The 26,985-nt window shown below is 50.2% G+C and overlaps 4 protein-coding genes and 1 long non-coding RNA gene across 8 annotated transcripts in view; 2 read left to right on the forward strand and 3 right to left on the reverse strand.

The window, feature by feature from the left end:
* The window catches only part of VARS1 (valyl-tRNA synthetase 1), an 18,343-nt gene extending 17,822 nt beyond the window's left edge, over positions 1-521 (reverse strand). Inside the window, exon 1 of the mRNA XM_024249081.3 lies at positions 128-521. The gene's annotated coding sequence lies outside the window, so the exon portion shown is untranslated. The remainder of the gene's footprint in view (positions 1-127) is intronic.
* Positions 338-11,341, forward strand: LOC129060206 (uncharacterized). 2 transcript variants are annotated; one of them, XR_008526737.2, is made up of 6 exons: positions 338-532; positions 1,628-1,730; positions 3,006-3,190; positions 4,235-4,321; positions 10,825-10,973; positions 11,155-11,341. It is a non-coding gene; the product is annotated as an uncharacterized LOC129060206 (long non-coding RNA). The 2 variants fall into 2 exon arrangements; XR_008526736.2 differs by lacking the exon at positions 4,235-4,321.
* Positions 1,959-11,792, reverse strand: LSM2 (LSM2 homolog, U6 small nuclear RNA and mRNA degradation associated). Its single transcript, XM_002816667.5, has 5 exons — positions 11,309-11,792; positions 10,627-10,694; positions 3,037-3,067; positions 2,554-2,613; positions 1,959-2,446 (listed from the first exon to the last, which is right to left on the reverse strand). The coding sequence occupies exons 1-5, from the start codon at positions 11,552-11,554 to the stop codon at positions 2,321-2,323; spliced, it is 531 nt and encodes a 176-aa protein (XP_002816713.2). The 5' UTR covers positions 11,555-11,792; the 3' UTR covers positions 1,959-2,320.
* Positions 11,793-14,460: 2,668 nt separating this feature from the next.
* HSPA1L (heat shock protein family A (Hsp70) member 1 like) lies at positions 14,461-20,001 on the reverse strand. 3 transcript variants are annotated; one of them, XM_054558709.1, is made up of 3 exons: positions 19,823-20,001; positions 19,020-19,125; positions 14,461-16,829 (listed from the first exon to the last, which is right to left on the reverse strand). In XM_054558709.1, exon 3 carries the CDS (start codon positions 16,814-16,816, stop codon positions 14,891-14,893), a length of 1,926 nt encoding a protein of 641 aa, XP_054414684.1. In that variant the 5' UTR covers positions 16,817-16,829; positions 19,020-19,125; positions 19,823-20,001; the 3' UTR covers positions 14,461-14,890. The 3 variants fall into 3 exon arrangements, with proteins under 3 accessions (XP_054414684.1, XP_002816711.1, XP_063581268.1); XM_002816665.3 differs by lacking the exon at positions 19,020-19,125; XM_063725198.1 differs by lacking the exons at positions 19,020-19,125; positions 19,823-20,001 and adding an exon at positions 19,147-19,506.
* Positions 20,002-20,474: 473 nt separating this feature from the next.
* On the forward strand, positions 20,475-22,904 carry HSPA1A (heat shock protein family A (Hsp70) member 1A). Its single transcript, NM_001132421.2, is given in 1 exon segment — positions 20,475-22,904. A coding segment is annotated over 1 exon segment (1,926 nt). The 5' UTR covers positions 20,475-20,692; the 3' UTR covers positions 22,619-22,904.
* The last annotated feature ends 4,081 nt before the right edge of the window (positions 22,905-26,985 follow it).

Consider the following 26,985-nt stretch of genomic DNA (forward strand, 5'->3'; position numbering starts at 1 on the left):
GCAGTGTCAGTGGGGAGTTCCTGGGGAAGAGGGACTATCCATGATCGCGGGGCTTCGGGGAGTGTGGAAGGCTCTCAGGAGCGGGTCGGCGTCTGGTTGGACGCGGGTTCGAGCCGCGTGTACGTACTGGAGGGAGATGGTCAGACTGGGCCGGGAATCCACCTCACAGCCAGGCGCCGGCCGCGGCTGGACCGGCCGAGCGGCCGGGGCGGAGGAGTCGAGCGGGCAGAGACGGTGGGCGGCTCTCCAGGTGACCCTAGTTCCCTAAGATCGCCGCCCCGGCAGCCGGCGCCCACGTGCTCCCCCCTTTGTGACAGGGAGCGTTTCCGGGCCTGCGGGTCCTGGCGGGGGCGGCCGTGCCCCGCCTGCGAGTGCGCGCCCGCTGTGTCCGACACTGCCCCGGGGGCCGCGCGGCCCGCCGCCCGCCGCTCTCACGAGGAACAGCGCGGGATGCGGGGCGCTGGGCGCGGACGCAGGACGAGAGGACACCCCTGGGCACCACGCTCCCGTCAGGCGCCGCCACGGGCACCTTGTAAGGGTCCTCGGCCGGGTGGCGAGGGCGGCGCCCAGCGGGCAGCTAGGGAACTAGCCCAAGAGGGTCGGCCGGCCCTGCCGGTGGAGGGCGTTCCCCACCCGGGAGCGGGGAGGTGCCCAGCAGGGAGCCGCCTGATGAGGTCCATTTGCCGAGGCCCTGGCGTCCAGCTTCCTCTTTGAGCCTCATCTCCTCATGTATGAAAAAAGGGTGACGGCCGGGCGCAGTGGCTCACGCCTATAATCCCAGCACTTTGGGAGGCCGAGGTGGGCGGATCACCTGAGGTCAGAAGTTCAAGACTAGCCTGGCCAAGGTGGTGAAAGCCCGTCTCACGCCTGTAATCCCAGCACTCTGGGAAGCCGAGGCGGGTGGATCACCAGGTCAGGAGTTCAAGACCAGCCAGGCCAAGATGGTGAAACCCCGTCTCTACTAAAAATACAAAAATTAGCCAGGTGTGGTGGCAGGCGCCTGTAATCCCAGCTACCCCGGAGCCTGAGGCAGGGAATTGCTTGAAAACAGGAGGTGGAGGGTGCAGTGAGCCGAGATCGTGCCACTGCACTCCAGCCTGGTGACAGAGCTGGAGTATTTGTAAAAATACAAAAATTAGCCAGGCGTGGTGGCACACACCTGTAATCCCAGCTACTTGGGAAGCTGAGGCAAGAAAATCACTTGAACCTGGGAGACGGAGATTGCAGAGCTAAGATCACACCACTGCAGTCCAGCCTGGGTGAAAAGTGAGACTCCATCTCAAAAAAAAAAAAAAAATTAGCCGGGCATGGTGGTGGGCGTCTGTAATCCCAGCTACTCAGGAGCTGAGGCAGGAGAATCGCTTGAACCGGGAGGCGGAGGTTGCAGTGAGCCAGACCACGCCAGTGCACTCCACCCTGGGCAACAGAGCGAGACTCCTGTCTCAAAAACAAAAAAAAGGAGGGTCACACTAGATGGTCTCTAAGGGTCCCTTAAGGCTGAGAAGTCTCATCTGTATCATGAACTCATATTTGCTGAATGAGTGAATGAAGTTTAGTAATTCCCAGTCACAACTTTTCTCTAAAATATAAATTACATCACTTGTATTTATCTTCTATACATATTCAGAAAACATGTACTGATTTGGTTGGATTGGCGAAGTCTGGTAGCATGAAATGCATCTTATGACATTGTTACATTAATGGAAGGACAGCAAGCACTCCAGTTGCAGGTATGGTATAAGCAAAAGGCCAGAGGGAAAACATACAGGTAGGGACATGTTGGGGAAACATGGTGTAGAGCAACTGTATTATATGCTTTATACCAAGGAGCGTAGTGGGAAGCTGAGTTGGATTCTTGGCTGGGTTAACGCAGAGTAACAGGGGCTTGGATGAATTCGACGTCCTTTTCCATGTCCCAGCCCCCTGCCCAACACATAGTAACAGAACCAAAACACAAATTTGCATCATAAATTTTATTCCCGATGCGGGACAGATTCCTTCCATCCCCAAATGAATCACATGCTGCCCTGGAAAGACCTAGGAAACTCTCCTACCATCTCCAGGGAAGTAGTGAGAAAGGCAGGTGCTGGGGACTGGGAAGGCTTTGAAGTTTCCCAGCCTACTTATCCTCCCCTTCTCAAGAGAGGATAGCTGTTCCCTATTATTCCTCTCATCCACTCATCCCTTAAAAAAAAACAACCCACAAAACCATCATTAGTAAAAAAACAAAACCCCTTCAAGTATTGGGGGTTAGGGGTTCTGGGCTGGGACTTGGGGTTATGGGTCACCAATGAAAGAGGGAGGGGAAGAGGAGGAGCCATCACTGTTTCTGCTGCAGGGCTTCCTTCCTTGCTGCATCCTGTAGCAACTGTGTGTCGACCTCATCTGCGGGCAGCTGCACGTATCGGACCACTGAGCCCCGAATGAAGCAGTTCTTCACTGATAACTAGACAAAGATGGACAAATATGAAAACACCCTTAAAAATGTCCTCTAACCACCCAGGAGCCTCCTGCTTTAGAGGTGTTTCCTCTTCTCCACAGACCCCAACTCACCATGTGAGGATATTTCTCAGGGTCTGTGACACTGATGTCAGTTAGTTTGATGTTGAGATACTAGGAAAGGAAGATGAATACCATTATTATTATTTACTTTTTTTTGAGACAGAGTTTTGCTCTTGTTGCCCAGGCTGGAGTGCAATGGTGCCATCTTGGCTCACTGCAATCTCCGCCTCCTGGGTTCAAATGATTTTCCTACCTCAGCCTCTCGACTAGCTGGGATTAGAGGCGCCCACCACCACGCCCGGCTAATTTTTTGTATTTTTAGTAGAGACGGGGTTTCACCATGTTGGTCAGGCTTGTCTTGAACTCCTGACCTCAGGCCTCGGCCTCTCAAAGTGCTGGGATTATAGGCGTGAGCCACCGTGCCTGGCCGACGAACACCATTATTAACCCTAGAGACATGATGTAAGAACCCAACCCTTAAGCTCTCCCCTCTCCTTCTCCAGGAACCAATTCTGGGCCTGTGCTATATCTCACCTGATCCACAGAATGGAGGGTTCCACAGATGCTGTCAAGGGCAGAGGGAGAGAAGAATCAAATTAGTTTATAACAAAGTCAACATAGAGGTGACTTCAGAGCTGGGATGAGAACATGACTGGGAGAAGTCAAGGACTTGAGGATGTCAGAAAAGGTAGAACCAAAAGGGGGCATTCCTAAGCCCTGGAGTAGGAAAGACAACTAACAGAGTAGTTTATTTTCAACCCCACATCTCCTCTCCCTAAACCAATCCATTCTTTTTTTCTTTTTTTTGAGATGGAGTCTCACTGTCACCCAGGCTGAAGTGCAGTGGTGTGATCTTGGCTCACTGCAACCTCTGCCTCCCAGGTTCAAGCGATTCTCCTGCCTCAGTCTCCTGAGTAGCTAGGACTTCAGGCGCACACTATCATGCCCGGCTAATTTTTTATTTTTAGTAGAGGCGGGGTTTCACCATATTGGCCAGGCTGTTCCTTAACTCCTGATCTCAGGTGATCTGCCCACTTCAGCTCCCCAAAGTGCTGGGATTACAGGTGTGAACCACTGTGCCCGGCCAAACCAACCTATTCTTAACAGCTACCATTAAACAACTGGTAAAGGCTAGACCTGTATTCTATATAGTATTTGTAATCTTTACAGCCATCTTTCGAAGTAGTTATTACCTTCCAGGGGCTCAGAGAGGTTGTTTTAAACTTTCTGAGTTTAGAACAGGAACTTCAGTCCAAGTCTGTGTGACTCCCAAAACCATCAGCTATTTTTTTTTTTTTTTTGAGACAAGGTCTTACTCTATGGCCCAGGCTGGAGTGAAATGGCGTGATCATGGCTCATTGCGGCCACTTGAGTAGCTGTGATTACAGGCTTGAGCCACCATGCCCAGCTGATTTTTTTTTTCTTTGAGACGGAGTCTCGCTCTGTCGCCCAGGCTGGAGTGCAGTGGCACGATCTCCGCTCGTTGAAAGCTCCGCCTCCCAGGTTCACGCCATTCTCCTGCCTCAGCCTCCCGAGTAGCTGGGACTACAGACGCCGGCCACCACTCCTGGCTAATTTTTTGTATTTTTAGTAGAGACGGGGTTTCACCGTGTTAGCCAAGATGGTCTCGATCCCCTGACCTCATGATCTGCCCTCCTCAGCCTGCCAAAGTGCTGGGATTACAGGCGTGAGCCACTGTGCCCGACCTTTTTTTTTTTTTTTTTTTTTGTAGAGAAAGGGTCTCACTGTGAATGTCACCCAGGCTAGCTATTTTCAAACATTTATTGCTTTGGAACCAGAGCCCCATATGTGGATAAAGGTAGGTAGCATTACTCTTGATGATGCAGGCATGAGTGATGTCCTCTCCATTCCCCAATCCTCGAGCCCCTTGAAATGCTATTTGAGGAATGCTATCAAAACACCAGTGCTCTTTGAGAGAATGCTGTAAAAATTTAAAAAAACAGCCTTTGGCTGGGCACGGTTGTTCACGCCTGTAATCCAAGCATTTTGGGAGGCTGAGGCAGGAGGATCGCTTGAAGCCAGCTGGAGAACAGCCCAGACAACATAGCAAGACCTCATCTCTATTTTAAAGTTATAAAATAAAATAATTGTGGCCGGGCACGGTGGCTCACGCCTATAATCCCAGCACTTAGGGAGGACAAGGCAGGCGAATCACGAGGTCAGGAGTTTGACACCAGCCTGGCCAACATCATGAAACCCCATCTCTACTAAAAATACAAAAAATTAGCTGGGCATAATGGCAGACGTCTGTAATCCCAGCTACTCGGGAGGCTGAAGCAGGAGAATCACTTGAACCCGGGAGGTGGAGGTTGTAGTGAGGCGAGATTGAGCCACTGCACTCCAACCCGGGTGACAGAGTGAGACTCCATCTCAAGAAAAATAAATAAATAAAAATAATCGTAATAAATAGCAGTTTTAAAAATGTCTTTATCTTGCCAAAAATATAGTTAGCAGTTCTCTGCCCCAATTTTTGTAAAATTCTGAAAGTCTTTAAAACCCAGCGTCTGGGCCATGTGCGGTGGCTCATGCCTGTAATCCCAGCACTTTAGGAGGCCAAGGTGGGCGGATCACTTGAGGCCAGGACTTCGAGACCAGCCTGGCCAACATGGCGAATCCCCATCTCTACTAAAAATACAAAAATTGGCCGGGCGTGGTGGCTCATGCCTGTAATCTCAGCACTTTGGGAGGCCGAGGCGAGTGGATCACGAGGTCAGGAGATGGAGACCATCCTAGCTAACACGGTGAAACCCCGTCTCTACTAAAAATAGAAAAAAATTAGCTGGGCATGGTGGTGGGTGCCTGTAGTCCCAGCTACTTGGGAGGCTGAGGTAGGAGAATGGCGTGAACTGGGAGGCGGAGCTTGCAGTGAGCAGAGATCGCACCACTACACACCAGCCTGGGTGACAAAGCGAGACTCCGTCTCAAAAAAAAAAAAAAAAAAAAACAAAAATTAACCGGGCATTGTGGTGTGCACCTGTAATCCCAGCTACTCAGGAGGTGAGGCACGAGAATCACTTGAATCCAGGAGGAAAAAAAAAAATTTAAAAATAAAATATAAAAATACAAAAATTAGCTGTGTGTGGTGCATGCGTGTAGTCCCAGGTATACAGGAGGCTGAGGCACGAGAATCATTTGAACACAGGAGATAAGAGGTTGCAGTGAGCTAAGATCATGCCACTGCATTCCAGCCTGGGCAACAGAGTAAGGATCTGTCTCAAAAAAAAAAAAAAAAAAGACCCACCTAAATATGCTATAGGAAATTAATTTAAATGAACTAGTACTGGGTAATCATTATTTTTTTTGAGACAGAGGGTGAGTCTCTGCCTAATAACAAAAACAAAAACAAACACCCAGTATCTGAAACCCACTGCCTCAGTAATGTTCTCACCATATTGCTAGCTGCTGAAAAACATTTGACAGCACCCCACTATCTCCAGCAGTGAAATAACATTCAGGAATTGTACAAAGTGGTGTCATTTTACTAAGTCCCTTAAGGAGGGGGAGATACATAGCACAAAAGTGGTCTGACAACAAACATAAGAGAAAGAACTTTTGGCCAGGTGTGGTGGCTCACACCTGTGATCCCAGCACTTTGGGAGGCTGAGGCAGGAGGATCACTTGAGGTCAGGAGTTTGAGGCCAGCCTGGCCAACATGGTGAAACCCCATCTCTACTAAAAATACAAAAAATTAGCTGGGAGTGGTGGCGTGCACCTGTAATCCCAGCTATTTGGGAGGCTGAGGTGGAAGAATCACTTGAACCCAGGAGACAGAAGTTGCAGTGAGCCGAGATCGTGCCACCGCACTCCAGCCAGGGCAACAGAGACCCTGTCTCAAGGAAAAAAAGGAGAAAGATCTTCTTTCTCATCCCAACAGAAAAGTCACTTTAAAGCCACACACGTGTTGGCTCACACATGTAGTCACTGCACTTTGGGAGGCTGAGGTGGGAGGATCACTTGAGTCCAGGAGTTCAAGACCAGCCTGGGCAACATGGCTGAGACTCTGTCTCTATGAAAAATTTTAAAAATAATATAAAAAGGCCGGGTGCAGTGGCTCACATCTGTAATCCCAGCACTTTGGGAGGCCGAGGTGGGTGGATCACGAGGTCAGGAGTTCAAGACCAGCCTGACGATGGTGAAACCCCATATCTACTAAAAATACAAAAATCAGCCAGGTATGGTGGCAGCTGCCTGTAATCCCAGCTACTTGGGAGACTGAGGCAGGAGAATCACTTGAATCCGGGCAGCAGAGGTTACAGTGACCCGAGATCACGCCACTGCACTCCAACCTGGGTGACAGAGTGAGACCCCATCTCAAACAAAAATAAATAAATAAATAGAAAAAAAAGAAGGCTGGGCGTGGTGGCTCACGCCTGTAATCAAAGTACTTTGGGAGGCCAAGGTGGGCAGATCACAAGGTCAGGAGATTGAGACCATCCTGGCCAACGTGGTGAAACCCCTTCTCTACTAAAAATACAAAAATTAGCTGGGCGTGGTGGTGCATGCATATAATCCCAGCTACTCGGGAGGCTGAGGCAGGATAATCACTTGAACCAGGGAGTCGGAGGTTACAGCACCACTGCACTCCAGCCTGGTGTAGACTCAACCAGAGCGAGACTCGTCTCAAAAAAAAAAAAAGAAAAAAGAAAAAGAAAAGAAATGTTACTAGGGCCGGGTGCAGTGGCTCACACTTGTAATCCCAGTACTTTGGGAGGCTGGGGCGGGCAGATCACGAGGTCAGGAGTTGGAGACCAGCCTGGCCAACATGGTGAAACCCTGTCTCTACTAAAGATACAAAAAATTAGCCAGGCGTTGTGGCGCATGCCTGTAATCCCAGCTACCAGGGAGGCTGAGGCAGGAGAATCGCTTGAACCCGGGAGGCGGAAGGTGCAGTGAGCCGAGATCACGCCATTGCACTCCAGCCTGGGCGACAGGGCAAGACTTTGTCTCAAAAACAAAATAAAATAAAAAAAAATAAAGGTACTTTAGGGCCTAGGGTTATAACACAACAGTTAGGCTTCTCATGTAAAAGGCCCTGGAAGGAGAAAAGAGGAGAATCAAAAACAAGTCATCATACCAAATTGCTTAAGACTGCTAGTGATTTCCATACTTGTCTTGCTCTGTGGCCCCAATCTATACACATCAATACCACTTGCATTGCCAGTGCTACAAACGGAAACCTGTGTTATAAAACGCAAAGGCCCTTAAGTCCCTCTCCTCACCATTCCCTGCCATGTCAACATGTAACCCATGAAGAAATTATCTCACATAGAAATGTGGAAGACAGCCAGACACAATGGCACACGCCTGTAATTCCAGCACTTTGGGAGGCCAAGGTGGCAGGACTGCTTGAGCCCAAGAGTTTCGGACTAGCCTGGGCAACATAGTGAGACTCTGCCTCTCCAAATAATTAAAAAATTAGCTGGGCATGGTGGCATATAACCCCAGCTATTCAGGAGGCTGAGTGAGCTATGGCTGTGCCACTGCACTACAGCCTGGACAACAGAGTGAGACCCCCACTCACTCTGTAGAAGACACTTTTGGGAAGAGAATACAATTGATCCCATCTTTCTAAAGGATAATGAGGTAACAGGTATCAATATTTTAAATGTACTTTTTTTTTTTTTTTTTGAGATGGAGTCTCAGTCTGTCGCCCAGGCTGGAGTGCAGTGGTCTGATCTCAGCTCACTACAACGTCCGCCTCCCAGGTTCATGCGATTCTCCAGCCTCAGCCTCCCGAGCAGCTGGGATTACAGGCGCACAACACAACACCTGGCTGATTTTTGTATTTTTAGTAGAGATGGGGTTTCACCACGTTGGCCAAGCTGGTCTCATAACTCCTGACCTCAGGCATCCACCCACCTTGACTTCCCAAAGTGCTGGGATTACAGGTGTGAGCCACCGCATCTGGCCTAAATGTACATATTATTTAAAGGACTGTACAGATAAGTACAGGGCCAGGCATGCTGGCTCATGCCTGTAACCCCAGCACTTTGGGAAGCTGAAGCAAGAGGATTGCTTGAACTCAAGAGTTTGAAACCAGCCTGAGCAACAAAGTGAGGCACTGTCTCTAATTTTTAAATAAATAAATATTATTTTAAGAAAGAAAATAGGACTAGGCACAGTGGCTCATGTCTGTAATCCCAACACTTTGGGAGGCTGAGGCAGGTGGATCACGAGGTCGAGAGTTCAAGACCAGCCTGGTCTAGATGGTGAAACCCCGTCTCTACTAAAAATACAAAATTTAGCCAGGCATGGTGGTGGGTACCTGTAATCACAGCTACTTGGGAGGCTGAGGCAGAGAATTGCTTGAACCCAGGAGGCGGAGGCTGCAGTGAGCCGAGATCACGCCATTGCAGTCCAGCCTAGGTGACAAAGTGAAACTCCATCTCAAAAAAAAAAAAAAGAAAGAAAAAAAGCTGGACAGAATCATATTTCAGTTCTGTGTCACTTACTAGTTTTGTAGACTTGAACAAGTGGTATAGCTGATCTAGCCTCAGTTTCCTCATGTGTAAAACAGCAATAGTATATATTACTTAGGAGTGTTTGAGAAATCAATCAATAAATGTATTCAGAATAGTGCTTAGTCAATAGGTCTTCAGATATTATTTTTCTTTCCTTAAGCACCTATCATACAACTGGCCTATGCTAGGTATTAGATACACTACATGGTTTCACCATGTTGGCCAGGCTGTTCGCGTGCTCTTGACCTCATGATCCACCCGCCTCAGCCTCCCAAAGTGCTGGGATTGCAGGCATGAGCCACCGTGCCCGGCCTATGGCCTGTTCTGTTTTTTTCTTTCTTTTTTTTTTTTTTTTTTTGAGACGGAGTCCTGCTCTGGTCGCCCAAGCTGGAGTGCAGTGGCGCCATCTTGGCTCACTGCAAGTTCCTCCTCCCGGGTTCACGCCATTCTCCTGCCTCACACTCCCAAGTAGCTGGAACTACAGGAGCCTGCCACCACGCCTGGCTAATTTTTATCAGAGACGGGGTTTCACCATGTTAGACAGGATGGTCTCAATCTCCTGACCTCGTGATCCGCCTGCCTCAGCCTCCCAAAGTGCTGGGATTACAGGCGTGAGCCACGGTGCCCGGCCTGGCCTGTTCTTTTTTGAGACAGAGTCTTCCTCTGTCACCCAGGCTGGAGTAAAGTGATACAATCATGGCTCACTGCAGCCTCGACCGGTCGCCTGGGTTCAAGTGATCCTCCCACCTCAGCCTCCTGAATAGCTGAGACTACAGGCATGTACACTACACCTGGCTAATTTTTTATAGAAATAGGGGTCTCATCACTATGTTGCCCAGGCTAGTCTCGACATCCTGGACTCAAGTGATCCTCCTGCCTCAGCCTCCCAAAGTGCTGAGATTATAGGTGTGAGCCACCATGGCCAGCCTAGTACTTTTTTTTTTTTTTTTTTTGAGACAGAGTCTCACTCTGTCACGCAGCTGGAGTGCAGTAGTGTGATCTCAGCTCACTGCAACCTCTGCCGCCCAGGTTCAAGCAATTCTCCTGCCTCACCCTCCCGAGTAGCTGGGATTACAGGCACCAGCCACCATGCCCGGCTAATTTTTGTATTTAGTACAGACGGGGTTTCACCATCTTGACCAGGCTGGTCTTGAACTCCTGACCTCGTGATTCGCCCACCTTGGCCTCCCAAAGTGCTGGGATTACAGGCATGAGCCACACGTCCAGCCCGTGAGCCACTGCGCCTGACCTGTATTTACTCTTTAAACTATATATTGCTTTGTATTGTTTTCCAATACATGATACAATCCCCAAGCTTATCTGTAAATCTAAGGCACAAGGCATTTATTTATTGTTAAATTTTAAAATTTTTCTTAGAGATGGGGTCTTGCTCTATTGCCTGGGCTAAAGTGCAATGGAGTAATCACTGCTCACTGCAGCCTCGAACTCCTGGGCTCAAGCTTTCCTCCCTCCTCAGCCTCCCAAAGCGCTGGGATTACAGGCTTGAACCACTGCACCCTATCCATTTATTTCTTCTGTACATCTTCCACCTCGCCTAGCCCTCAAATATTTCTCAAATTAAAGAGGTTCCAGGGCCCTGGGCACACCCACCCCCAACAGACTTGTTGGAACAGGTACCTACCTCAGGTCATTCTTTAGTTCCACGACCACATCCTTGCCCACAAGGGACTTGAAAAAAGAATAGAAGAGCTATTGGGAGAGAGGGGGAAAACCATCATGGGGGAAGGAGCACGGTAGGGAGGAGTGTCCCTTGCCAGTATTACCAAATACCGGTATTGTGAACCCCACTGCATCCCTGACAGTTCTCAAAATTTCACAGGAAAGAATAATTGGTTGACAGAGCTGAAAGGCTGGAGCCCAAATTATTCTGCACACTGCACTGAGCCCATCACTTAAAGCCCCAGAGAGACTCTGCCCTGCATACGTCGGCCTCCCCACCGTGCTCTCTCAATCGACCACCTTTCTCGGGTACCTGCCCACTCCTTTCAATGAACTGTAGAAAATATCCCACCCGCACCCTGCCGAAGCTTGCCTGGCAGAGAAGTGCTCTAAGGTCTAACTTTTCCGTCTCCCGCTATCCCCACTGAATCTCTCTCAGGGTTGGGGTTTTTTTTCCTCATCATGGAAAAAATATCCCATTTGTTCTCAGTGTCTCCTCAATGAACCTGAGGAACAGTACAGTACTAAAGATGAAGATAAAAACTCCGGACCTAACTCCAGCCTAGGGGGACAAAGGCCAGACCCCCCTGCCCCAACCTTGCGAGGTCCCCGAAGGCGCCCCCTTTTGACGTCACCGTACCCACCATAGTGCTGGCGCCGCGGGCAGCGGGCCGAACCGGGAAGAGAACAGGGTGCTGCGAGCAGGTCTGGGGAAACCGAAGCGCGAGCCCGCGCGTGGGGCGAGGCGGGACCGCGCAGGCGCAGCGGGAAGGGACGCAGAAAGCTCCAAGCACTGAAGGGGAAAGCGCGGCCGACTTGTGGCTGGGGAGCGCAAGCTGGGTAGAGTCGAGGGGAGGAGGAAGCCGGGAAAGGGGCGGGGTTTCCTTCATTCCGACTTCCTCCCCGGCCGGCCGGCTCCCATTGCGCAGGCGCGGACCCTAGCCTGGGCTGCCAGGCGGATGGCGGGACTCAGCGCCTGAGCTTAAAGGATTTTGTACTTTTCCAGAATCCTGCCATCTACAGCGTGATGTGTTCGTGCCCTACACACACTTCCTATCGAGAATTCTGGGGAGTTTGTGAAGATTATGAAGTGTGCACTTTTCCATATTTGTTAAAGTAAAAACATAAAGTTTAAAAAATAAAATTAAAAAATGTTTTGAATCTTAAATTAAGCTGATAAAAAGAAAAAAAGGCCGAGGGCGGTGGTTCACGCCTTAATCCCACCACTCTGGGAGGCCGAGGTGGGTGGATTGTGTGAGGTCAGGAGTTCGAGACCAGTCTAGCCAACATGGTGAAACCCCATCTTCACTAAAAATACAAAAAAATTAGGCGTGGTCGCAGGCGCCTGTAATACCAGCTACTCGGGAGGCTGAGGGAAGAGAATCGCTTGAACCCGGGAGGCGGAGGTTGCAGTGAACCGCGATCGCGCCACTGCACTGCAGCCTGGGCGACAGAGCAAGACTCCGTCTCAAAAAAAAAGACCGGGCACAGTGGCTCACGCCTGTAATCCCAGCACTTTGGGAGGCCAAGGCAAGTGGATCACCTGAGGTCAGGAGTTCGAGACCAGCCTGGCCAACATGGCGAAATTCTGTCTCTACTAAAAACCCAAAAATTAGCCAGGTGTGGTGGCACGCGCCTGTAAACCCGGGAGGCATAGGCTGCAGTGAGTGGAGATCGTGCCATTGCACTCCAGCCTGGGCAACGAGCAAAACTCCATCTCAAAAAAAAAAAAAAAAAAGTTGAGGCCTGTAAATCCCAGCATTTGGGGAGGCTGAGGCAGGAGGATCATTTGAACCCAAGAGTTACAGTCAGCTACAATCTCCTCATTGCATTCCAGCCTGGACGACAGAGTGAGACTCTCTCTAGAAAAAAGAAAATTATAAAAAACAAAAAATGTTGAGGAGTCCCAGAGATAAGGAGGAGCTGGAGCATAAATTTTGATTTTATCAAAGGTTACCAATAAATACATTTCTCCAAAGGAGCCAACCTCAATCTCCGCATTTCTTACACACTTTTGCCAAGACTGTCCTGTAAAGGACTGAGTAAAACTAAAGAGACTGTGGCTCACAGATACAAATAACCCAGTCTAACATTTCACGTCAAATGTTTCAAACACAAACAGACAGAAATGCACAGTTACATATTATTCTAACTCATATCCCCCAGGTTTTTATAAATATGTATTAGGACACAGGTAAAAGAAAAAAAAACTTTTGAGATGGAGTCTCGCTCTGTCACCAGGCTGGAGTGTGGTGCCACGATCTCAGCTCACTGCAACCTCCACGTCCCGGATTCAAGCGATTCCTCTGCCTCACCCTCCTGAGTAGCTGGGACTACAGGCACACATCACCGTCCTCAGCTAATTTTTGTATTTTTAGTAGAGACAGGGTTTCATCATGTTGGGCAGGATGGTCTCAATCTCTTGACCTCATGATCCGCCCGCCTCGGCCTCCCAAAGTGCTCGGATTACAGGCGTGAGCCACTGTGCCCAGCCGGTAAAAATATTTTTTCATGGACTGAGACTGCATAAAACTTATATTTGTCATCTTGCATAGAAGTACTTATTTGTCAAGAGTTTGTTACAGAAATATTTTCTGGGGCTGGGCACGGTGGCTCATGCCTATAATTCCAGCACTTGGCAGGCTGAGGTGGGTGGATCACCTGAGGTCAGGAGTTCAGACCAGCCTGGTCAACATGATGAAACCCCGTCTCCACTAAAAACACAAACATTAGCCAGGCGAGGTGGTGAGCGCCTGTAATCCCAGTTACTCAGGAGGCTGAGGCAGGAGAATCGCTTGAATCTGAGAGGCGAAGGTTGCAGTGAGCCGAGATCGTGCCATTGCACTCCAGCTTGGGCGACAAGAGCGAAACTGTCTCCAAAAAGAAAAAAAAAGAGGGCCGAGCGCGGTGGCTTACGCCTGTAATCCCAGCACTTTGGGAGGCCGAGGCAGGTGGATCACGAGGTCAGGAGATCCAGACCATCCTGGCTAACACAGTGAAACCCCGTCTCTACTGAAAATACAAAAAATTAGCTGGGCATGGTGGCAGGCGCCTGTAGTCCCAGCTACTTGGGAGGCTGTGAGGCAGGAGAATGGTGTGAACCTGGGAGGCAGAGGTTGCAGCGAGCTGAGATCGTGCCGCTGCACTCCAGCCTGGGCGACAGAGCGAGACTCTGTCTCAAAAAAAAAAAAAAATAAAATAAATAAATAAATAAAAAATAAATATTTTCTCCATGTAAACAATGAACTCTGTGCATGCACAGATGCTGAATCTCCTGGACCTTACCTATAAGTGACATCAGGACATCAAGCAGGATTTGTCCCTCCACCCCCAGTTGAGTCCTAAACTCCAAAACCAGCCTGTAACTGATTAAAAACAGTTACAGTTTTCAATCTGTTCCATCTGTGCTAAAGGTGTCTGAGGATCAAAAATTATGTGGCTGATTGAAACAATGAGTTCATGGGCCAGGCACGGTGGCTCACACCTATAATCCCAGCACTTTGGGAGGCCGAGGCAGGCAGATCACGAGGTCAGGAGATCGAGACCATCCTGGCTAACACAGTGAAACCCCGTCTCTACTAAAACAATACAAAAAATTAGCTGGGCATGGTGGGGGGCGCCTGCAGTCCCAGCTACTCGGGAGGCTGAGGCGGGAGAATGGCGTGAACCCAGGAGACAGAGCTTGCAGTAAGCTGAGATTGTGCCACTGCACTTCAGCCTGGGCGACAGGGCGAGACTCTGTCTCAAAACACACATACACACACACACACACAAAATGAGTTCATGAAAATTCAAATACTTTACCCTTACCAATTTAATCATTCACAGTGAGCTCACAATCAGAGAACACATGCTCTCTCCATGAACTCTCCCCTTCAAGGTACATTCACAGCCTAAATACCAGAAGTAATTTTCTTTACGAACAAATTTACTGATTGACAAATAAGCATCCACACAGAAGAATGTTAGGGTGGCTGGAAATAACAGACATTCAAATACATCACACGGTTTAAAGAGGGACCTAGTTTTCCTGAGTCCATTCCAGAGTCACATCCAGAGTCAGGATGTGAGGGAGTGTGATAGGTGGTGCATGAGACTCCTCCTCCAGAATTCCCAAGGGATAGTAACTTAGGTTCAGGTCTGGTCAAGAATAATAATGATGTTTGAAGATGAAGGGAATGAAATACATGTAGAGGCATCCTAGGATGCTTCAGTTCCAAAAAGAATTAATCTACTTCTTCAATAGTGGGGCCTGTGGCAGGCCTTCCAGGCACATACCCTGTTCCACAGGCAGGCCCAGTGCATCCTCCTTGGTAGAGTTTTGTGATGATGGGGTTACACATCTGCTCCAATTCCTTTCTCTTATGATCAAACTCATCTTTCTCTGCCAGTTGATTGGCCTCCAGCCACGAAAGGAGCTCGTTGCATTTATCCAGTATTTTCTTTTTATCAGACTCACTAATCTTGCCCTTCAAACCTTCATCACTCACAACACTCTTCATGTTAAAAGCATAGGATTCTAAGGCATTCTTTGCAGCAATTTTCTCCCTCTGGACCTCATCTTCAGCTTTATATTTCTCAGCATCCAGAACCATGCGCTCAATCTCCTCCTTGCTCAGGCGGCCCTTGTCATTGGTGATGGTGATCTTGTTGGCCTTGCCAGTGCTCTTGTCCATGGCTGTGACATTGAGAATACCATTGGCATCAATGTCAAACGTCACCTCGATCTGAGGAACTCCCCTGGGTGCTGGAGGGATTCCAGTCAGGTCAAACCGCCCCAGCAGGTTGTTGTCCTTTGTCATGGCCCTCTCGCCCTCATATACCTGGATCAGCACCCCGGGTTGGTTGTCAGAGTAGGTGGTGAAAATCTGTGTCTGCTTGGTGGGGATGGTGGAGTTGCGCTTGATCAGGGCAGTCATCACGCCCCCAGCCGTCTCCAGCCCCAGTGACAGGGGAGCCACATCCAGCAGCAGCAGGTCCTGTACCTTCTCAGACTTGTCCCCCATCAGGATGGCTGCCTGTACCGCAGCCCCATATGCTACGGCCTCATCAGGGTTGATGCTTTTGTTGAGATCACGTCCATTAAAGTAGTCCTGAAGCAGCCGCTGCACCTTGGGGATGCGGGTGGAGCCCCCTACTAAAACAATGTCATGGATTTTAGCCTTATCCATCTTGGCATCCCGAAGCGCTTTTTCTACAGGCTCCAGGGTACCCCTAAACAGGTCTGCACACAACTCTTCAAATCGAGCTCTGGTGATGGATGTGTAGAAGTCAATGCCTTCATAAAGTGAATCAATTTCTAGGTTGGCCTGGGTGCTGGACGACAGGGTCCTCTTGGCCCTCTCGCAGGCGGTGCGCAGCCGCCTCACAGCTCGCTTGTTCTGGCTGATGTCCTTTTTGTGCTTTCTCTTGAACTCCTCCACGAAGTGGCTCACAAGCCTGTTGTCAAAGTCCTCCCCACCCAGGTGAGTGTCCCCAGCAGTGGCCTTTACCTCAAAAATCCCATCATCTATGGTCAGAATTGACACATCAAATGTGCCTCCACCCAGATCAAAAATCAGGACATGTCGTTCTCCTTGACCTCCTTTATCTAAACCATAGGCAATGGCAGCAGCTGTGGGCTCATTGATGATTCTTAGCACATTAAGTCCAGCAATCACACCTGCATCCTTAGTAGCCTGACGTTGAGAGTCATTGAAATAGGCTGGCACGGTAATCACTGCATTGGTGACAGGGTGGCCCAAAAAAGCCTCAGCAGTCTCCTTCATCTTAGTCAGTACCATCGAAGAGATTTCCTCAGGGTAGAAAGCTTTATTCTCCCCTTTGTAGGACACAAGGACTTTGGGCTTGCCTCCTTCATTAATCACTTGAAAAGGCCAAAGTTTCATATCTGATTGTACAACAGGATCATTAAATTTCCTGCCGATCAGACGTTTAGCATCAAAAACAGTGTTCTGGGGATTCATGGCTACCTGGTTCTTGGCCGCATCCCCGATGAGCCGCTCGGTGTCCGTGAAGGCCACGTAGCTGGGGGTGGTGCGGTTGCCCTGGTCGTTGGCGATGATCTCCACCTTGCCGTGCTGGAACACTCCCACGCAGGAGTAGGTGGTGCCCAGGTCGATGCCTATGGCGATTCCCTTGGCAGTAGTCATGGTTCTCTGAGGCCTATGAAGAAAGAATGAGATACTGTTTTGGCAGATTGCTTTTCAATGTTATTTATTTTTTTGAGACAGGGTCTTTCTTCCTCTGTCACCCAGGTTGGAGTGCAGAGGTGCAGTCATAGCTCACTGCAGCTTTGATCTCCTGGGCTGCAGCAATCTTCCTGCCTCAGCTTCCAGAATAACTGGAGACATCATGCCTGGCTAATTTTTTTTTTTTTTTTTTGAGACAGAGTCTTGTTTTGTCATGCAGGGTGGACTGCAATGGTGTGATCTAGGCTCACTGAAACCTCCACCTCCTGAGTTCAAGTGATTCTCCTGTCTCAGCCTCCCGAGTGGCTGGGACTATGGGGGCACCACCACGCCCAGCTAATTTTTGTATTTTTAGTAGAGATGGGGTTTCACGGTTTCACTATGTTGGCCAGGCTGGTCTCAAACTCCTGACCTCAGGTGATCCGCCCGCCTCAGCCTCCCAAAGTGCTGGGATTACAGACGTGAGCCACCGTGACCAGCCCTCTGCCTGGCTAATGTTTTAATTTTGTGCACAGATGGGGTCTCCTTATGTTGCTTAGGCTGGTCTCAAACTCCTTCAGGGCTCAAACGATCCTTCAGCCTCAGCCTCCCCAAGTACTGGGATTACAGGAGTGAACATCTCGCCCAGCCTATTTTTTATTTTCTATTGTGGTAAAATACACACAAATTGTACCATCTTAACCATTTTTAAGTGTAGAGTTTGGTAGTTGAGTTCAATCACAGTGGTGTTCAACCAATTTCCAGAATTCTGTTCATCTCGCAAAACTAAACTGTATACTCATTAAGCAACTCCCGTTTTTCCCCTCCCCTTATCCTCTGGTAACAACCATTCTTTTTTCTCATTTTTTAGAGACAGGGTCTCATTTTGTCACACAGACTGCACTGCAGTGGTGTAATCATGGGTCACTGCAGTCTTGACCTCCCAGGCTCATGGGATCCTTTTGTCTCAGCTTCCCAAGTAGCTGGAACCACAGGTGAATGCCACCACACCCAGCTAATTTTTTATTTTTTTGTAGAGACAAGGTCTCCCTATGTTGCCCAAGCTAGTTTCTCACTCCTGGGCTCAAGGAAACCTCCTCCTACCTCCAAGTCACCAAGTGTTAGGATTATAGACTTGAGCCAAGGCACCCGACCTCTTTTTTCTATCTCTATGAATTTGACTACTCTTTTAACTTCCTATAAGTGGAATTATGCAGTATTTATCCTTTTGTGACTTTGCTTATGTCACTTAGCTTATGTGCACAGGTTTCATCCATGTTGTAACATGTCACAATTTCCTTCCTAAGGCTGAGTAATATTTACATTTATATACCACTTTGTTTTTGTTTTTGTTTTGAGACAGAGTCTCACTCTGTTGCCCAGGCTGGAGTGCAGTGGCATGATCTGGGCTCACTGCAACCTCCACCTCCTGGGTTCAAGCCAATTCTCCTGCCTCAGCCTCCCGAGGAGCTGGGACTACAGGCGTGCACTGCCACGCCCAGATAATTTTTGTATTTTTAGTACAAACAGAGTTTCACCATGTTGGCCAGGATGGTCTCAAACTCCTAACCTTAAGTGATCCGCCTGCCTCGGTCTCCCGAAGTTCTGGGATGACAGGCGTGAGTCACCACTGCACCCAGCCTATGTACCACATTTTGCTTATCCATCTCTCGATGGACACAGGTTGCAGAATTTACAGAATAATGTTGCTATGAGCAAGCCTATACAAATACATGGAGACGCTACTGTCATGGCAGAGTGCTTTTTGGACAGGGTAGACAAAAGTATTCTCAGCTACTCAAAGAAGTTGGGAAGCAAGTAGCTGTATATTGTTTTCAATTTCCCAAGTGACCTAATTCTACTGTCCTGTTCCTATATATTTTATTGTGGGATTCGTCTCTTTATGACCCAAGAGTAGTGTACATTCTGGTCTCTTCAAGAGACATCAGCCTCCATACTTGAGTTCCGCTGCCTTCCTGGGATACTATTCTCTATTAGGGGTTCACCGGCAGTAAATTTCAGTCAGGCTGAAGATGACTGCTAGAAACCCACAAGCCCTCCAGTTTTCTCAAAAGACATGGCGCTCCAGACAGTATCTGTATCCTTCTCCTAAATAAAACTCCTGTTTTCTGGAGCCAATAACTGATCAATAAAGGGTTTAAGGGCGGGGCGCGGTGGCTCACACCTGTAATCCCAGCACTTTGAGAGGCCGAGGCGGGCGGATCACGAGGTCAGGAGATCGAGACCATCCTGGCTACCATCCTGGCTAACACGGTGAAACCTCGTCTCTACTAAAAAATAGAAAAAATTACCCGGGCGTGGTGGCGGGCGCCAGTAGTTCCACCTACTGAGGTGGAAGGCTGAGGCAGGAGAATAGCTTGAACCCGGGAGGTGGAGCAATTAGCCGGGCGCGGTGGCTGGCGCCTGCAGTCCCAGCTACTCGGGAGGCTGAGGCAGGAGAATGGCCTGAACTCGGGAGGCGGAGCTTGCAGTGAGCCAAGATCGTGCCACTGCACTCCAGCCTGGGCGACAGAGCGAGACTCCGTCTCAAAAAAAAAATTAATTAATTAAAAAATAAATAAAAATAAAATAAAGGGTTTAGTGTCTATCTCTCTCCACACCGCAGATTCCTAGGCCGCACTCCCTTTTCCCCGCTTCCCAGTTACCCTGCCTCCCCCTTACCCCGCCTCCCCGCTACCCCGCCTCCCCCTTACCCCGCCTTCCCCGCCTCCCCATTTCCCGACAGGCCGCACTCCCTTTCCCCGCCTCCCAGTTACTCCGCTTCCTTCCCCCGCCTCCCCCATTCTGGCTGCTCCGACCAATCAATCTGGAACCATCTTAGCTTTCCCCAAGTGCTCCTCCTACCTGGATCAGCCAACGCCCACATACCTCAGGCTTAAACCAACTAGGGAACTTTCCAGTACTTTTCCAAACAAGGACCTACTGAGCCTTGCAGGTTCACAATCAATCAGATCCCTATTGGCTCACCTAGTCTCCCGACGCCTTCGCTTCAGTTTGGAAACGTTCAGATTATGGAGCCCCGGCGAGTAGGTGGCGGCTCCCTCAATATCAAACTGCACAACCGGGGTCCCCCCACCCCCCACCCCGTCCCTCCCTGCAAACTTGAGCCGCTTCCAACTCAGTCATCTTTTTCCAAACTGGCCCATGAGGTCAGAGACAGTATCTCCATTGTAACGTGGCCGGGCGGTGTCAACACAAACGCCCCCACCCTCCCCTGGACCTGCGTCAGCCGCTCCCCGCACCAGCCCCCTGCCCACAACTGCGCAGGCCCAGCAAGCCCCCACAATTAAAAGCCCAGCGCCGACCCTTCCTGTCAATTAGGCGCTGAAGCGCAGGCGGTCAGCATCGCCAAGGAGCCCAACACCCTTCCCACCACCACTCCCCCTTCCTCTCAGAGTCCCTGTCCCCTCCAGTGAATCCCAGAAGACTCTGGAGAGTTCTGAGCAGGGGGCGGCACCCTGCCCTCTGATTGGTCCAAGGAAGGCTGGGGGGGCAGGACGGGAGGCGAAACCCCTGGAATATTCCCGACCTGGCAGCCTCATCGAGCTCGGTGATTGGCTCAGACGGGAAAAGGCGGGTCCCCCTGATGACTTATAAAAGCCCAGGGAGAAGCGGTTCCGGAAAACGGCCAGCCTGAAGAGCTGCTGCTAGAGTTTGCTTTCTTTTTCGAGAGTAACTCCCGTTGTCCCAAGGCTTTCCAGAGCGAACCTGTGCGGCTGCAGGCACCGGCGCGTCGAGTTTCCGGCGTCCCGAAGGACCGAGCTCTTGTCGCGGATCCAGTCCTCCGTTTCCAGCCCCGAATCTCAGAGCGGAGCCGACAGAGAGCAGGGCACCGGCATGGCCAAAGCCGCGGCGATCGGCATCGACCTGGGCACCACCTACTCCTGCGTGGGGGTGTTCCAGCACGGCAAGGTGGAGATCATCGCCAACGACCAGGGCAACCGCACCACCCCCAGCTACGTGGCCTTCACGGACACCGAGCGGCTCATCGGGGATGCGGCCAAGAACCAGGTGGCGCTGAACCCGCAGAACACCGTGTTTGACGCGAAGCGGCTGATCGGCCGCAAGTTCGGCGACCCGGTGGTGCAGTCGGACATGAAGCACTGGCCTTTCCAGGTGATCAACGACGGAGACAAGCCCAAGGTGCAGGTGAGCTACAAGGGGGAGACCAAGGCATTCTACCCTGAGGAGATCTCGTCCATGGTGCTGACCAAGATGAAGGAGATCGCCGAGGCGTACCTGGGCTACCCGGTGACCAACGCGGTGATCACCGTGCCGGCCTACTTCAACGACTCGCAGCGCCAGGCCACCAAGGATGCGGGTGTGATCGCGGGGCTCAACGTGCTGCGGATCATCAACGAGCCCACGGCCGCCGCCATCGCCTACGGCCTAGACAGAACGGGCAAGGGGGAGCGCAACGTGCTCATCTTTGACCTGGGCGGGGGCACCTTCGACGTGTCCATCCTGACGATCGACGACGGCATCTTCGAGGTGAAGGCCACGGCCGGGGACACCCACCTGGGTGGGGAGGACTTTGACAACAGGCTGGTGAACCACTTCGTGGAGGAGTTCAAGAGAAAACACAAGAAGGACATCAGCCAGAACAAGCGAGCCGTGAGGCGGCTGCGCACCGCCTGCGAGAGGGCCAAGAGGACCCTGTCGTCCAGCACCCAGGCCAGCCTGGAGATCGACTCCCTGTTTGAGGGCATCGACTTCTACACGTCCATCACCAGGGCGAGGTTCGAGGAGCTGTGCTCGGACCTGTTCCGAAGCACCCTGGAGCCCGTGGAGAAGGCTCTGCGCGACGCCAAGCTGGACAAGGCCCAGATCCACGACCTGGTCCTGGTCGGGGGCTCCACCCGCATCCCCAAGGTGCAGAAGCTGCTGCAGGACTTCTTCAACGGGCGCGACCTGAACAAGAGCATCAACCCCGACGAGGCTGTGGCCTACGGGGCGGCGGTGCAGGCGGCCATCCTGATGGGGGACAAGTCCGAGAACGTGCAGGACCTGCTGCTGCTGGATGTGGCTCCCCTGTCGCTGGGGCTGGAGACGGCCGGAGGCGTGATGACTGCCCTGATCAAGCGCAACTCCACCATCCCCACCAAGCAGACGCAGATCTTCACCACCTACTCCGACAACCAACCCGGGGTGCTGATCCAGGTGTACGAGGGCGAGAGGGCCATGACGAAGGACAACAATCTGTTGGGGCGCTTCGAGCTGAGCGGCATCCCTCCGGCCCCCAGGGGCGTGCCTCAGATCGAGGTGACCTTCGACATCGATGCCAACGGCATCCTGAACGTCACGGCCACGGACAAGAGCACCGGCAAGGCCAACAAGATCACCATCACCAACGACAAGGGCCGCCTGAGCAAGGAGGAGATCGAGCGCATGGTGCAGGAGGCGGAGAAGTACAAAGCGGAGGACGAGGTGCAGCGCGAGAGGGTGTCAGCCAAGAACGCCTTGGAGTCCTACGCCTTCAACATGAAGAGCGCCGTGGAGGATGAAGGGCTCAAGGGCAAGATCAGCGAGGCCGACAAGAAGAAGGTGCTGGACAAGTGTCAAGAGGTCATCTCGTGGCTGGACGCCAACACCCTGGCCGAGAAGGACGAGTTTGAGCACAAGAGGAAGGAGCTGGAGCAGGTGTGTAACCCCATCATCAGCGGACTGTACCAGGGTGCGGGTGGTCCCGGGCCTGGCGGCTTCGGGGCTCAGGGTCCCAAGGGAGGGTCTGGGTCAGGCCCCACCATTGAGGAGGTAGATTAGGAGCCTTCCCAAGATTGCTGTTTTTGTTTTGGAGCCTCAAGACTTTGCATTTCCTAGTATTTCTGTTTGTCAGTTCTCAATTTCCTGTGTTTGCAATGTTGAAATTTTTTGGTGAAGTACTGAATGTAACTTTTTTGGTGAAGTACTGAACTTGCTTCTTTTCCGGTCTCTACATGCAGAGATGAATTTATACTGCCATCTTACGACTATTTCTTCTTTGTAATACACTGAACTCAGGCCATTTTTTAAGTTGGTTACTTCAAAGTCAATAAACTTTAAAATTCAAGTGATGCCTTTTATTCCTTTATTTGGGGGTCAGTAGGGTCTGCATAGGTTGTCTTTCTCATAGCGTCTAAAATGGAATGGCATTTTTGCTTCCAGTAAGGGCAGATATTGCAGAGGTGTGGCTGTTGTAATGTGATCCATTTGTGTTAGACAAATGGTATTCTCCAGTAAAGCTTCTTGATTCTGGCCAGGAGTGGTGGCTCAAGCCTGTAATCCCAGCACTTTGGGAGGCTGAGGTGGGCGGATCACTTGAGGTCAGGAGTTCCAGACCAACCTGGCCAATGTGGTGAAACCCTGTCTCTACTAAAAACACAAAAATTAGCTGGGCGTGGTGGTGCGTGCCTGTAGTCCCAGGGAGGCTGAGGCAGGAGAATCGCGTGAACCCAGGAAGCGGTGGTAGCAGTGAGCCCAGGTCATGCCATTGCACTCTAGCCTGGGCATGACAGCAAGACTCTGTCTCACACACACACACACACACACACACACACACACACAAAAGTAAAGTTTGTTGATGCTGATTGGGTTTAGCCTGAGGGTACAGAAAAAGTTTAACACCTGGGAGGGTAGCTTCAAAGTGATGTTTGTGTAAGATTGGTCTCAAAAGAGGTGGGGGGGCGGGCAGGGATGTTTCTGCAAAAGTGGTCAAAAAGAATGCAGTTAGATGGGAGGCCAGTGCTCCTACCTCCTGTAGGTACACCTGATATGCTCATGGACTTGATATTTAATCTAGATTCAACATGGAATGGAAGGAGTGTCCTAAATTTCAAAGTGAAAAAATAGGGGTATATTCACTGGCTTGCTAAGTTATGCACATGTGCTTTAGTTGTCATCTTTTAAAATGGAAGGGTTTGGCTCAATGCCTCTCTTATGACTGAAAGCATACTGAAATAGAAATGCCACATTCTTAGCAGTTATCACCTACAATTTAAGTACCCCAGTGAGCACCCGAGCCAGGAAGACCTACATACAGACTTCACTCCCATGCACTTTCCCTTGGAGATGCTTCATGCCCCAGCGGCTAGCATCCTAGAAGTAATTCCCTCCTTGTTGGAAAACGCCCACTACAATTCTTAAAGCTCCCGGAGTGAGCCCTTTTAAAAATAAATTGTATCTGGCCGGGCGTGCTGGCTCACGCCTGTAATCCCAGCACTTTGGGAGGCTGAGGCAGGCGGATCACCTGAGGTCAGGAGTTCGAGACCAGCCTGGCCAACATGGTGAGAGACCCCCACCCCCTCCGCCCACCTCCTGCACTAAAAGTACAAAAATTAGCCAGGCGCCATGGTGTGCGCCTGTAATCCCAGCTATTCGGGAGGCTGAGGCAGGTGAATCACTTGAACTCAGAAGGCAGAGGTTTCAGTGAGCCGAGATTGCGCCACTGCACTCCAGCCTAGGTGACAGAGCGAGACTCCATCTCAAAAAATAAAAATAAATTGTGTCGGCCAGGCGCAGTGGCTCATGCCTGTAATCCCAGCACTTTGGGAGGCTGAGGTGGGTGGATCACCTGAGGTCAGGAGTTCAAGACCAGCCTGGCCAACAGGGTGAAACCCCGTCTCTACTAAAAAATAAAAAAATTAGCTGGGCGTGATGGCGGGCACCTATAATCCCAGCAACTTGGGAGGCTGAGACAGGAGAATCGCTTGAACCCAGGAGGTGGATGTTGCAGTGAGCCGAGATCGTGCCATTGCACTCCAGCCTGGACAATGAGCGAAACTCCGTCTCAGTGAAAAAATAAATAAATAGTGTCTAAGGGCGATGAAAATGTTTTGGAACCAGACAGAGTTGACGGTTGCATAACATTGTAAAGGTCAAGGCTGCAGTGAGCCATGACTGCACCACCGCACTCCAGCCTGCCCAACAGAGTGAGACCCTGTCTCTAAAAAAAAAAAAGAAAAAATAATTGTATCAATATTACATTAAAGCACTTTATGAGCTTATGTGTACCTCAAAGCCCATCAAACCATTCACTAAATACTTGTTATGAAGAAAATCCAGTGTTATGGGAAATGATACATACAGGTAGACCTTGCTTTGGAAGTTTGAAAATAGAAAATAAATATGAAATGCTTAGGTTTCCAGGCCAGTCTATAGAGGAACATTTATCTCTTATGGTAGTTAAACTGTAGTACTGTGGACTCTGGCCACAATGTAAATCAATCTTCATGGGAATATGCCTTTGCTATAGGACCTCCTCTCCCCTTCAGAGCTGCAGTAGCATTTGTGACTCTGATCTGCAGACCCTATAGTGACTCTAAACCAAGAGCAACTACCACTACGGTGGCATGGAGTGGGGAAAAGGGTAATTGGAAAAGGGTGGAGATTGGGAAGGACCTACCAAACGCCTTTGTTGACACAGTAGAGAAGTCATCAGACATAACATTGAATGGAGGCAATAAGAGAGTTCCTATGGCTCTATCAAGCTTATTAGTAGGTGTTTTAACAAGAAATATGTAAAAATTATTCCTTGTCGGCCAGGCACAGTGGCTCACGCCTGTAACCCCAGCACTCTGGGAGGCCGAGGCGGGTGGATCACTAGGTCAGGAGTTCAAGACAAGCCTGGCCAAGATGGTGAAACCCCACCTCTACTAAAAATACAAAAATTAGCCAGGCGTGGTGGGGGGCACCTGTAATCCCAGCTACTCGGGAGGCTGAGGCAGGAGACTCACTTGAACCCGAGAGGTGGAGGTTGCAGTGAGCCGAGATGGCGCCACTGCATTCCAGCCTGGGCAACAGAGCAAGACTCCGTCTCAAAAAAAAAAAAAAAAAATATTGCTTGCCTGCATACTCTAGCACAGAGTACTGTACCTTTAAATATTCACTTTGTAACCTCAAGAAAAGAGGTTGAGGGAGCTGTGGAATTAGCAAAGAGAATGCAGTGCCATCCATAAACGGATTAATGTTTTGAGTAGCAGAGGAACTTTGAGGGAGGAAAAGTGCAACAGGAAAAATAACTGCAGGTGCGGAAAAACAAATATAAATATCTTCTCGATTCCAATCACCTCCTACCTTCCTATGCCAGGCCTCAGAAAGCAGCAGGCTATGACAATAAATTTGATTTTATATGGCTTTTGAACCCAGGATTTTATTTTATAACATATACACATTGTTATTCCTGGTCTTTAAGAGTTCTTGTCATCCTCAAAAAGACAGAAAAGATACAAAAACAAAAAATTAACTACAGTATTTTATAGATGTGAGAGAAGTGGGCAGAAATAATACGGCTTTAGGCTAAAAAAGGAAATGAGGTTATTTCAGGGGGGAGCCAATATTGGCGATTTCTGAGGGAGCGATCCTTACGTGAATATAAAAAATCGTGACAGCCACCATTCCTCCTGCTAACTGATCTAAATCCGTCCCCTTGGGAAACGCCCCTGAGGTATCTATCAGGTGTAGTTCAGCCAGAGGGAGTAAGCCCACCGGGCCCTAGTCCTTTCCTAGCACCACCATTTAAATGGATGTTTGAGGGGTAGGGCAGCGGAGCATTCCAGACACGGAGTTAAACCCGCCCCACCCCGCTGGCCCACGTCCAGCCGGATCAAGAATTGGAGGCGAGAGGAGCAGGGCGTGGTGGCGCGGGCCTGGAGTCCCAGCTACCCGGGAGGCTGGAGCGGGAGGATCGCTTAAGCCTGGGAGATCGAGGCTGTAGTGAGCCGTGATTGCGCCACTGCACTCCAGCCTGGGCGACAGAGCGAGACCCTGTCTCAAAAAAAAGTAAAAAAAAAAAAAAAAAAAAATTAGAAGGGAGGGCACCGGAGGAGGGCTCGAGCAGGTTCACAGGTTTGGACTACGGAGGAGACCAGAAACCGAGAATCACTCCTGAGGGTCTAATTTTCTTACTCTCCTGATGCCTCACGGGGCGAGGGACTAGAACGGGGCGCTGAGGGGGCCGTAGGCAAAAGCCAACCGACTCGATCCCCTCCTCTCCCATCAGTCGCGCGTCCCCGCGCAGACGGGTGCGCGCTGGCCGCGGGCGGTGGGGACCTTCTCTTCTCGCCTCTGGCCACCCAATGCATCTGATTTAGTTGTATGAAAGTTACAAAACTCTCCAACATTTTCGTCTTGTAAGTTACCTAGTATGAGAGAAA

Source organism: Pongo abelii, chromosome 5, assembly GCF_028885655.2.
Source record: "Pongo abelii isolate AG06213 chromosome 5, NHGRI_mPonAbe1-v2.0_pri, whole genome shotgun sequence".
Lineage (NCBI taxonomy): Eukaryota > Metazoa > Chordata > Mammalia > Primates > Hominidae > Pongo > Pongo abelii.

Coding starts and splice junctions, on each gene's coding strand:
- LSM2 (XM_002816667.5), bottom strand. CDS start 11,554: ATGAAGGAAACCCCGCCCCTTTCCCGGCTTCCTCCTCCCCTCGACTCT. Junction 3,068..10,626: donor GAACTAAAGAATGACCTGAG/GTAGGTACCTGT, acceptor TGCCCTTGACAG/CATCTGTGGAACCCTCCATT. Junction 2,447..2,553: donor CTGAGAAATATCCTCACATG/GTGAGTTGGGGT, acceptor ATCTTTGTCTAG/TTATCAGTGAAGAACTGCTT.
- HSPA1L (XM_002816665.3), bottom strand. CDS start 16,816: ATGACTACTGCCAAGGGAATCGCCATAGGCATCGACCTGGGCACCACC.